This window comes from Eleginops maclovinus, chromosome 17 (assembly GCF_036324505.1).
Source record: "Eleginops maclovinus isolate JMC-PN-2008 ecotype Puerto Natales chromosome 17, JC_Emac_rtc_rv5, whole genome shotgun sequence".
NCBI classification, from domain to species: Eukaryota; Metazoa; Chordata; class Actinopteri; order Perciformes; family Eleginopidae; genus Eleginops; species Eleginops maclovinus.
In genome coordinates, this window is record NC_086365.1 from 5,886,469 (window position 1) to 5,899,486 (window position 13,018).

The 13,018-nt window shown below is 42.4% G+C and overlaps 1 protein-coding gene across 2 annotated transcripts in view; it reads right to left on the reverse strand.

Annotated features, from left to right (window-relative positions):
- si:dkey-97m3.1 (fatty acyl-CoA reductase 1) overlaps nt 1–13,018 on the reverse strand; it is a 45,237-nt gene that overhangs the window by 19,946 nt on the left and 12,273 nt on the right. For both annotated transcript variants that reach the window (XM_063905285.1, XM_063905284.1), the window contains exon 2: nt 10,297–10,584. In XM_063905285.1, coding sequence (XP_063761355.1) covers nt 10,297–10,584 — 288 coding nt within the window. The remainder of the gene's footprint in view (nt 1–10,296; nt 10,585–13,018) is intronic.

A 13,018-nucleotide genomic window follows, 5' to 3' on the forward strand; every position in this document is an offset into this window, starting at 1 on the left:
AAAGGGTGAATGACAGTGGGATCAAAGTGTGTGCTCCCCCCTTTTTGAAATTGAAGCTCTGTGTGTGTCAGCTGTCCTAGTAAGCAGAGCTCTCTTTCTGAGCATGACAGATGTTGAGTTAAACAGCTTCAAACAGCTGTTTATATTCATGTTCTGCATCCCCATCAATCTTCTGCCTCGTGACGCTGTTCTCCAAATACCTCACGCAGCCCATATTAGGCACAGGTCCTGATGTACAGTATGCCATGTCATAACCCAGAACTATTCCCAACTGGGGGAGGGGGATGAATGCACGATATGTAGCACAGCTATCATTATGTAATCTAAGAATAATAGTCTCCCTCCGCTCGAAGGCCAACAGCTGGCAGTAGCAGACCCACGCTCTGTCAAGATTGGCAGGAGAAGGACATAATAAGTGCAGCTTTCTCAAAAACATATTTTCAAAAATATCAAATTGTATGTCATAAGGCACAAAATGTTCCCTGTATGATTCACAGATCTATTGAGGTCATGTGCTGTCCTCAGTTCGACTTCCTCTTGAGGGTGTGTCGCTTGGCAACAAAAACAAACCGACCAGATATTGCAAGCGGTTCATCACCCACAAACCCATGTGGGTTGAATGACAAGGAAGTCTTGATACAAACCTTAGCTGATCTAGTTGCGCTGATGAACCGTCACATCCCGTAAGAGATCAATGTGACAGCTTCAACACAACACCGTCAGTCGAGAGAGAAATGCATTTTGGGGATCGGCCAGGTTGATGTGCATGTCAAATGCATTTTCATAGAGAAAAGATTCAATTCCATGTGACTCATTTCTGAAGTTTGCAACTGCTTCTCACAGGGAAAGCAAAAAGAAGAATTTTCCTCAAGATGAGAAGAGTAGGTTTGACTGAGGAGGAAATCTTAACGGCAATTTATCGTGCACTCATTATGAAACAGAAAACTACAAGGCTAGGATATTAATAAGACAGTGATGTAGTTACACATCATTTTGATTATTCCTTACACTAACCAAATGTGAGACATCACTTCAACAATATTCTTGACCAGTGGCTTCTTAAGAACCAGTACAATGCTATCACTTAATGTACAATTAAACACTTTTAAGTGCACACTGTTACTCCATGACACACTAAAATAGTACACGAGTGTCTAACAGCTGAGTATACTCAACCAAAATAGATAACTGTGAGTGTAAGCACAAGTGATCTTATATAAAGGCCCAGAGGGGAGAAAGTGCATCAGGGTCAGAGGGGTGAACGAGGCTGTCCAATGTGGGCTATAGAACACTCTTTGTCATGGGCGCAAGCACAGAATGGCATTGTGGGATTGTTCTGTAAAAGGCTCTTTTCTTTTGCCAGCCTTCCATCTCTCGCATTTACCATCACAAATTCCTCCGTCACGGCCTTGTACAGCGAAACAATTGTCCACCAGTTCACATTTCCTCGACTCCCTGCAGGGATGTGCGGTGATGTTTTCCCTCTCAGTGCAACCACAAGTGATTTAGCAGTACATCTTGAGGTCAGTTTAACAAAGTCATGTCCTTGGACAAGCATAGATAAAGGTGAGAAATAAAGTCAACTCTGTGAATGACTCTCCTTTGTTTGAGATGAAGTGGTGGCTTGTACATGCGGCCGCCATTTGTCATTTCTCCGCGCTGGACACTGGCAATAAAATATTCTATCAGGAGTGCTTGAAGCAGCCACTCTGTGGACTTTCGCAGAAACCAAACACTAATGGCCCTTTGCTTTCAGCACAGCAAACCGAGATGCCATTCACACAGTCACTCTTCTCCCTAACTGCCCTTTAACTGGGCTCCACTCTTCACAGTCCCCTTCACAAAGACTTTTCCCCTGGAGCAAATGGCCAAAGGAGGGAGAAAGACCAAGAAAAGAGGCGCAAAAGTTGTGAGGAAAGGGTTGGTTTTTTTTGTCCATGGAGTATGTAAGCAAAATGTCAACCTAGAATCAATTTTGACCGGGTCTGCGTGTATGGTGTGGGGGGGGGGGTCACAAAGGACACAGAGCTAATGATGGCCATGCTCTTCACAGAGGTGTGGTATAAATACTTTACAGATTGAATGTCACAGCAGCAGCCTCTGACTTTTATATGAATAAATGAATTAAAAAGACAAGTTTTCCTCGTTTGGACTGAATCTCTTGGAATTTTTAAAGGGCAGGTCAAGCAAAATAAGACATTTGACGACATTACTTTGGTGTAAATGATATTGTGATAGGCATTGGACATAGCTTTTACGTTTATTAACCAAATTATGAACCTAGAAAATGATCTGCAGTTTAATCAGTAATGAAAAACATTGATATTTGGAGCCCTACGTTTATCGGGACTTTGAACAGTGTCTTTTTTAGATGTTGTAGGTCAGCAAAACAGACTTGTTCAAGTGTAATTCTGTCATTAAGCAGGGAATGAAATCAGTATTTTGAGCAACAAACTACAACCCAGTTCCATATGTTATCCAGCACACACTCAAACGGTTTCTGGGAAAATATATTAGTTACTTGAATTAAAAAAACTCTGTCAATGTCCTTCCTTCTGTCCCTTGTAACATCTGTACATGTCTGAAATGGAGGAGCCAGATGCTGCTAATCGAAGACCCTCAGGACGGAGATTTTACTGTAGAAAGAGAAGGCCTGCCGAAGTGTGTCAGAAGCGATTAACTGCTGCACCCTCAGCGTTGACCTTCATTTCCTGACATGCACTGTTCAAATGAGTCAAATGGGAAGTGAGGAGGATCGCAAGTAAAAGAGGATAAAAAACAGCTTTTCTAAAAGTTAATAAGAGTATCTCCTCCAGCGTTGAGGACAATTAGGCACAAAGTATAGAGAGGAAAGCCTACATTAAATCTCAAAACCCAGCGAGGTTTTGTCTTTCTCTTCTGCAGAAATGACAAGGCTGCGTACTACAAGACAAAATACCAAGTCTAGGGAGAGGAGGAAATGCAAGGAGTCTCCTGAGAGGCTGTAAAGAAGGACAGACACTGCTAACCCCTGGGGCTGTCAGCACATTATGGAGGAAAAGTGTTCATCTTCTCTTCCATCCATCCCTGTACCCTGTCCCAGCGGCATAAAACCAGATTTAACCAGCCGCCTGCACATTTTCCAAGAAAGGTCCTAAACCTGAGGTGGAAACTCTGCCTGCTGTTTTGGAAAAATTGATTACACACTAATTGGGCTTTAAAATGCTGAGTCCTGCTTATGCTCCGGGATGCTGAGGAAATGCTGATGAAATAAAGAGAAAAAAGGTAAAATAGGGCACATGATTCGATTTGCACGAGGGACCAAATGTTCTGGTTTATCTGGAGTTAAGCACCGTCTAGGAATAGTGTTATATTTCACGAGTGCTCCACTTAAGAGACACAATACCGGGTATCTCTTCATTCAGCTATTCAGCCCTGAATCTCACAGCTTCTCAAGAGCTTAGGGACCCGCTCAAGCATCACAACAAACTAATGAAAGTGGAGGACTATCAAAAGATCAATGTGAGCAGTGTAATAAGGTTTCTTGGCTTGGTGTTCAGTATGCTGGTGGCATCACATTCCAGATTTGCAGACAGTGACCTCATGCTGAGCCAAGGAGACTTTTACCGCCCTCCAAGATCAGACTGACAGCAATACAACTTTATGAGAGTTTATGGTGGGTGCTGCAGGCTTTTGTGTCCTCATTAAATACCACAAGGAATAAAGCAGGGATTGAAAGATCAGCCTCTTTTTCTGGAAAGCAGGCTTGCGTGGTTTCAAAAAAATATCTGAAGTCTGAAGTCATCTGAGAGAAGTCAAGGCTCAAGACTTCAAGGTCCCCAATGATTAAACAATAAATCACACAGCTATTGACCGTTAATCACAAGTGCTTTTTTTAAATACAGTATTTTCAATGCCTGATGACTAAATATCTTTTAGTAACATGTCATCTCAGAGGGCTTTGTGCCACAGATAGCTGTGGAGCCATATGGAGGAGGGGAGGGAGAAAGCGGTTGGCAGGCTCTCCACATGCCGGGAATGCACTGAGCTGTGCTGAATCTGTCCCCTAAAGAGCTGAGTCTTCACTACGCATGTGTCCTCTCCCTTAATGACTTCACCGGCGACATTAAATGTGCTAATTTGTTTCATAAACTGGAGTTAATTTGGGGCCTAATTATACGCAAAAGCATTGGCTCCCCGCTGCCTCTGTGTCTGGGGAGGAGTTGCAGGATTATTAGTTGCCTCTCAGCCTGCCTGGTGCATTGCATGCCGACGGAGTGCAGAAACACAGCGAACGCCTCGCAGTATGCCAGCCTGGCAGCCGCAACCTCTCCTCAGAGTCAGGACGAATCATCTTGCTTGTTTTCATCCCTAAAAGTGGCTGTTTGTACAGAGCTTGCTTCCTGCCAAACAGACACTTCAGGATTCAGCTGATAAAGCCTGAATAAGTGCACGATGGGATGGCAGAAGAGCAGGATAATAAATGGTGTGCTCGTGTTTCAGGTTGTGGACTTGGTGGTGGCAGGTGTGCCTGATGGATGTACAAAGAGAACTGGATAGTGTGGTGGTGGTGGTGGTGGTGGGGGCCTGATCAATCCTATGAAAGTTGCTAAGTGGCACATGTAGGTGAAATGACCCGACTGTCAATAATAAAAGTACCAAGACCCCAGAAAGTGGCCAACAGGGGGGAAAGAGACATCCGTAAACCAATATATAATTTCATTTAAATACCCAGTACAAAAATGTAACATCCCTAAATCATTAGGGCCTTAAAGTTGTCAAATGCACCAAAAGCCAAATTCAGAACTATAATGCCTGTCCATTCATTTCACTGAGCCAAGAGCACCCATGAAGCTGCAGATTGTAGGCGGAGCTTGAGGAAAATGCTAGTGCGCATGAGAGAAAATGACTCTTTATTGATATTTAGGAAATAGAAAATGCTATATGCTGATATACAGACATCTCCTTCCCACTGTAGGTCAATGGGAACAATTATTCGAGCTCAGTGAGGTTACAGACTGATACGATAGTTGCAATACCAATGTTGGAAAAATGCGCTCCAACGCCTTGCTCTCTTCTTTGGGGTTGGTGTGCCTTCACTGACTGCTGGCATTAACAATTCATCGCGCTCCACAAGTGGAAACACACAGAGTGGGGCAGCCCGTTAGAGGCAGCAGGAATCAATACATCTGGAAAAGATCACCTGGCTCCTGGACGCAGACAAAAGGAAATCAATGCAACCGTGTAGTCATGGATCAGAGTGAGATAATGTGCAATGGGACCGCACACCACAAAGCCTCGTGCATCATCCTCGCAGTTTGTGTAATATAATGCAAAATATGTGTAAATATTATTCCTTATTAAACATTGTGGTGCAGCAAAGAAGTTCCAGCCTACAGACTTAATAAAAAATCATTGTTTGGTACAGATCCTCTTTAAAAATGTTCATAAATGATGAAACACTCTACTATTGGAAATCATATCCAATAGCAATATCAGTAAATATTTCCGCAATTAATCCTGCAGCCCTGGAACCCGTAAATAAACCTCCTAGTACTGTATGTTACTGTGCGTTCATGCGTGTTTGAGATGCACAACTATTAATAACTTAGTAGCTGCAGGCCTCCTGGAAACGCCTGACCTCTCGCAGAAAAAAGGAAGGCAACTAAGCACGCTAGAGGAAAGACTTGGGCACGCCTAATGAAGCGGCCATGTTTGGGATTGTTTCATTAAAAGTAAATACAATCATGCCCTGATTTTTAACTCGTACCAACCTCTTTAAGAAACAGGTGTCGCTTATTTTTCTCACATCAGCATTGTCATCATGGCATGGCTTTGGCTGGACTCTGATATGTCTGGCATGTTAGGCATGAAGCTATTTATAACTGTAACAGAGACTCTCGGAAAACAGACAGGTGAAAATACTCCACAACAAGATAAAGCCCTCATTTAAAACCTTAATAAAGTAAAAGAATGATCAACTGAATCTTATAATCAGTCAAAATACAGTAACCTTTTAACTTATTATGCAGAAAAAACATCTTACTGTGAAAATGAACTGCCCCCATGTTTACTTACCAGTGTATTTGTTTTTTATTTTGATCTGTTTTATCTTCAACTATAAAGATGTGCTACAAGGTCTAAGTAAAGTGAAAAAAAACATAAGCTAATGATTTTTAGCGCAACACATTTAGATTTCAACATACTACTAATGCAGTCAGCACACAAACACAAAAGCATTGTTTGTATCACTTTCTGTTTCAGCCGTCACACCCATCACTGAACGGCCTCTAAAGAAATGATCTGTAGTCGTTCTGCAGTAACTTTCCAGGATCCTGCTTTGTAGGCAAATTGAACAACACATTCCTGCCTGAAGCACTTCAACTCCTGCCTCGCCACCTGACATCTGAGTGCTTCTCATTCAGCCGAAGGTGCTGCACTGATAGTTCCAAAGCCTGCTACCAGGAGGGAGAAGGACTGTTTGCTGCAGAGCAGGAGAGAGACCTGTGTGAGGCCTACTGGTATTTAGTGCCTGGCATGCCATTCAGTGGCTGGCAGCGCAATGAGGCCTGCCAGTGTCCAAACATTTCCACTTAAAGTAAGAGACAGACGGACATAAAAAGTCATGGCTTCTGCCAGATGTGTAAGGAAAACAGCAAAGACAGAGGAGCACAAAATGCCAGCCACTCCTAAAGAAATATAACCCCAAAGTTAAAAACAGACATCCTAAATGTGACCAGATAACAGCCAGCCAGCCAGCCAGCCAGCCAGCCATCCAGCCAGCCAGCCAGCCAGCCAGCCAGCCAGCCAGCCAGCCAGCCAGCCAGCCAGCCAGCCAGCCAGCCAGCCAGCCAGCCAGCCAGCCAGCCAGCCAGCCAGACAGACAGACAGACAGCCATCTAGCCATCTAGCCATCCAGCCAGCAGCCAGCCAGCCAGCCAGCCAGCCAGCCAGCCAGCCAGCCATCTAGCCATCCAGCCAGCCAGACAGCCAGCCAGACAGACAGACAGACAGACAGACAGACAGACAGACAGACAGACAGACAGACAGACAGACAGACAGACAGACAGACAGACAGACAGACAGACAGACAGACAGACACACACACAGACACACAGACACACACACAGACACACAGACACACAGACAGACAGACAGACAGACAGACAGACAGACAGACAGACAGACAGACAGACAGACAGACAGACAGACACACACACAGACACACACACAGACACACAGACACACAGACACACAGACAGACAGACAGATTTCTATCACTTTGTCTCTCTCCTGCTCTGGGCATATCCCCTGAATGCATCCTTTAAAAAAACCCAGCATGGGACAGATCTGATAGTGGTTTCCTAGCAACAGGTGGCATGAAAGACACTGGCCTGGCTTGAGAGATGAGAGGAGAGACTTTTCAAGAGTCAAAACCACTGTTCTCCTTAATGAATTATGCCCAAACTGCATAGAGTAATACGGCCCGAGGGCTCACATGCATACCAATTAGTACTTGAGGCCGTTGATGGAAACTTAATGACATCACATTTGCATCGGGCCGAGCGCGAGTGAGTCTGCACTTGGCAGAGAGTTAAGCAGTGTTCTGATAACGGACACCATTAGAGGGACGGAATCCAATGGAACATGGTTCGAGGGCGAGGTACTGCTGGCAGTGGATCAATTATGCGTAGATTTTTGTGAAGATGAAGTGGGTAAAATGGACAGGTAAAAGGATTCGGTTGAACAGGTTTATGGAATCGTACATTTCTAAATGACACAGACTCTGTTCACATGCTCTTATTCTACTTTTAGGACATGTGGGATATGTCCACATACAGAAAAATACACAAAGGGCTGGGGCACTCACTAGAGGTGAGTTGTATTGCCTCTAAAGTCAAGTTATTAGAAAAAAAATCAATCGAATATTAGCAAATTATTCTTGATACTTGAATATATCCTAAAGAAAAAACAGCCTCAATCCCAGCTCTCCACAGGGTTTCATGTTTTTTGTTACAAAAGTGTTGGCAGCTCATTCCTTAAAACAGAAGCCTCAGATTGCTCATAATAAGGGGAAATATGACGGGTCTATTTAAAGTAAATGAGTTATTGGGCTTTTCACCTAAGATTTGTTAGAAAAAGTGTTCAACTTTAACTAACAGAATTTATTTGAAAATGAGGCTCATTGACACATGAATACTACTGTGTAATATATTACACATATAAATTTAAGAAGTACAATATAAGGCAAGCGCAAGTTTCATGTGTGGGCCAAATTCCATTATACTTTTAGAATTAGCTAAAGGCTAATTCAAAACGGACCAGGTCGGAGTTGGCCCCTGTGCCGTAGTTTGGATACCCCTGGTCTACATTATTTGGGTTTTAAGAGCAGTGTTTGGACACGTATGAAGTGCATTCAGAAGTCTGAACTGGGGCTTTTACCGCAGTTTGCAACACATAACCTTGAAAATCTTACATTATGAAAGACAGCATGTTTTAGGACATGTGAAACTGCATATCAAAGAGAGACAACGCTGAAGAAAGAGGTTGAAGGTATGATCCTATTTTGTTGCAAAAGAAGCAGCTAAATCAAAGTATGTATAGCAGCATGTAAACAGTACTATTAGTAGAATATGCATTTACATCAGCCATGTTCACAGTTAAGGCCTTGTTTGAAATAAAGGCCATATGTTATGGGATGCAGAGCTGTAACCGTTTATCTGCTCTCTCTTCTGTTATAGTTTGGTGAACCTCAACAGTTTCTGCCTTGTTGATGACATGTTAGCAAATACAGACGCTGCTTCCTTTCTTCCTTAATAGCAGCAGCAGAGGAGGAAGGTGCATTTAAATAAGGTGTTTGTATAAAAGAGTCCTCTCACTGTCGCCCACTCTGATGAGCACAGATTACAGGGTGTTAACTGCCACTTTAGCAGCACTGTTGTGTCACAGGGAACTAATTACACGGTGAGATTTGTTCTGTGGATCCCAGTTTGCCGAAGCAGTACGCTCACCTTGGCAGAAGGATTGGGAGAAAAAGGCAAATAAACGCAAGTGCTTGGCTTAATGAAAGACACAAATTGTCAGACTGGTACCACAGAGCAGAGTAATGGATGCAAGGTTCAATGGAAATGTGAGAATAGATGCTATTAAAAGAAAAAGAAAGAAAGGGGAATAGAAAGGAAGAGCGATTTTCTTCTCAGGTGTTCTGACAGTTTGAGGCTGAGTTTGAGTGGCAGCTGCCTCAGAGCACATCAAAACAGAACTGGTGTCAATGCCTCGGCCCTAACTAGGTCCAAAACAGGTTTTTGTTGAGCCATGCTTTGTTGTTGGCCTGACACAACTGATGCCACCTGTTTATTTCTCTCCTCTTCCTCCCCTCACCCTGCTCTCCCTTTCCTCACCTCCTCTCTTTTTTTGTGTCTCTGCTTAAACTCAGAGAAATTCTTCTGGGTTCATTGAGTTCGCTTCACCATGGCAACAGCAGCTGCTGCTGTGTTCCACAGGCACATTTCTGTTTCTCTGTAAACACACTAGCAGCAATGCAATGCTATTTGAACAACCCTGGTTTTGAATAATGATTTCAATCAACAGCCCAGTAGTCAAAACATCCAAACATCCGTCGCGTCATCCGGCATGAAGGTCTCACAGATGTTTCCGTAAGCACTTTCTAAACACTTTTTGACAGTTTACAAATAAATGCTAATGATGCTAATGACAAATGTGTTATAAATACTTAGATTTGTAATTTTCCACATTTCTTAGCTACAGTGAAAGCTGGCAGGACATAATAATGAAACCAATGATTACATTTAACCCTGAAATATGATTCATGCAGAACAGGGGTGAATAAATGAGGCAGTGACACGTCTTAACATGCCTTTACATACAATTACGTTTCCCCCAAGGTAGTTTGTAAAACAGTTCCAAAGTAGTAAAAGAAATAAAAAGGTTTTACTTTTTCCTTTTTTTGTGAAATCATGTGTTTTAAGTCATGTACACACTCTCCTAAATACTATAGCAATACTGTACATTTATCTTATGTCCACAGGTTTGAATTTGTTATAGTTTATCATGAAATCCTGCATTTCTGTTGTATTTTACTTTTTGGATCACCACAAAACCCAAGAGCTTTGATCACAGTTAAGATCCCATAAAGTAATTAAATAACAAGATGCACAATGGGAGTCGTAGTTTACCTCTTGAATGTTGGCATTCATGCGACTTTTAAATGTTTTAGTTATCTGTAAAGGTTCTACATATTGCTGTAGATCTGTTTAGTGAAATATATATAAACATTTAAACATTCTGAGCTCTTACCTTGCAGGTCATCATGTCGCTGACCCTCTCCTCCATGGACTGTCCGGCTTTGGGTCTGACCAGCAGGTACAGGGCTTTGACCTCAGGGCATGCCCTCAGCAGCTTCTCCACCAGCACTTTTCCCATGAAGCCCGTGGCTCCCGTGATCAGCACGTTCTTGCTGGCGTAGTACTCCGGTATGGACGCCATGCTGCCGCCCTCTGTGCCCCCGCTGATGTCTGTCAGTCTGGTGTGTCCGTCTGTCGCCTGCTTTCCTAACCCGTCCAGGTCCCGCTCTAAAGACGGCTCCTGTGCAGAGGGGAGGATATAATGAACGTGAGGGCTGGCAGCCACATTGTTTAAATACTGTTATCAGGAAGTACTTGTGAAGCTCGTGTGTGAGTACTCGGTGATGTAGCAGTTCAGCGAGCAGCCAAATCTGGACTGAATCACACTAACGTGGCACGGTCGTAAATAAACCACGTTTGAATGAATGTGATGCTGCCTTAAATGGCCTTAGTTTGAAATATTTTGGGAGGAATAAACACATTTAAACAAATTTGGATCAGTTTTGTCATCTCTTTGTTCTGACTTTAAAACATCCAAAATAAAATGACATGAATATTCATACAGCCGTAGAGAGGAGGGGCAAGGTTATGGGGCAATTCGACATCAGCTTGTGTGTGTGTGTTTGTGTGTGTGTGTCTCAGCAGACAACGACTATGCTCCTAAGAGAAGTGATTTTAAAAGACTGCAATGTCGCAGCTATGCATCTTCCTAATTTCCTAGGATCTCTCTACCGTGTGTGATAAAGGATATCCTAAAAATACTTTCCCCAGATTCCAAGATCATCCCTTCAAACTCCTTGTTTTGTCAGACAAGTACCCCAAAACCCCCAATATGTGGATGATTTTCACAAACACAAATGACTAGATTTGTTGGCTTTGAGAACTATCTCTGCAAAGTTGAACAATATTTTTCTCGCAAACCAGTCTGCATACTGGGAATACAGAGTCAGGTGCTAAAAAATAACCTTTTATGCATTTTAAGTGTTAATATCATCAATCTGGCATAACATATTGTCAATCTCAGGATGAAAACTGATTCCCAGTTACCTTTTGAAGCCACCAGAGCAAACAGCAAGACAAAATCGCCTGTTGATTGGGACACCGTGACTTTACTGATCTGATATCCACTATCTGACGACAACACAGCACAGGACGTACAACTACGATCATACAACATAACAATATTCCACTTGACTTACATCTATCTGATCCCAAAGAACACTTTAACCTTGCTTTAGTGACATAACATGGCCTATTTAGAAATCACTTTTGATATTTGTTCTCAGAACGCAGCCTGAAGTGTTGACTCAGGGATATCCTGGCATGATAATAAATTACATGGTGACATATCCAAACTTACATTAGTTCGAGGCTTTTTTGTTAGCCACAACATTTATCAACAATCTTGACTCGATGAAACTCAGTCAAAATCAAGAATGGCTCAAACACCTGCTGAGACGCACGTAAAATAAAGTGACCTACGCTGGCACTGTGTCATTCTTCCAAGGATGTTTGACTCTTATTCCATGACAGATTAATTGGATCAACTGCTATAATAATGGTGGGAGTGTAATGGACTGTCTAGTAACATAAAAATCACGAGAAGTACCAGAATCCACAGCTGGCTCTTTAGTGAGCAGATTTCATTTGCAGTGTCTCCTGTATGTTACAATTTGGATCATTTGTGGGTCAAATTGTGAATTCACCTTAAATTACGATAAAACATGGTTTCCACTTACAATGTAGTGTTTTGCCTTGGAGAAAGCTTTAGTTTATATTCCCTGGTTTCCTCCAACAAGTGTGGCAACTAATGAGTATTTTCTTTATCACTTAATCAGCTTAATTTGTTCATAGATGGATAAAATAACAGTTTGATGTATTTAAAATCAGAAAACATCTGCAACAATATGGCTTTAAACAGAAGACACACTTGTTGTGGATTTTACAGCATTTCTGTGCTTCTGTTTGGTATCTACTGTATATTGTGCTGCCAAATATTTACTGTCAAACCCAAAGAGACAGCAATATAACAGCAGGCGTTTATAGCCACCTGAGGAAATGAGACAGACGGTGGACGTTTATTATGGCGGGATTATGGCTCCAGGAAAGCCCTGCGCAGATGTGCAGCTGAAGAATAAATAAGTATGGCTGCTGGTTAATCATAGTCACTATTAAGCTCTTGATTCAGACAGTGTTTCAGACATAGGAGAGGGTGTTCAAAATCATACAATTTGAGCCGGGTTGGAATATTATTAAACAAATACAATGTATGATTCATGATACAGTTTGAGGATGCCAAAAAGTGAATAGTGAACTTGTGAGGGCAATATAATAAACACAATATAGTATAAGTACAGCTTATCTGTAACTGTATGGACTTTTACATAGATTCTTCTGTATAATTTGACAGATATGGTGTGCTACAGACATAAACACTCTAAGACTTTTTAAGAGCTTTCTTTCTTAAGGCAGTAAGATATAAATCTGAGTCGTCATGTGACTTCTGCTGTTGTCCTCTGTAAGGCAGGCTGCAGATATGTGTCTCTCTGATCAAAGCATAGTGTTGGATGTGTGGGCTACAAGCTCACACACACGCTGCCAATGTTGCAGAGTGTAATCATGACAATGATGCACACACACTGGCCTCTTGAAGGCTCGATGACAGCTTCCTGTCT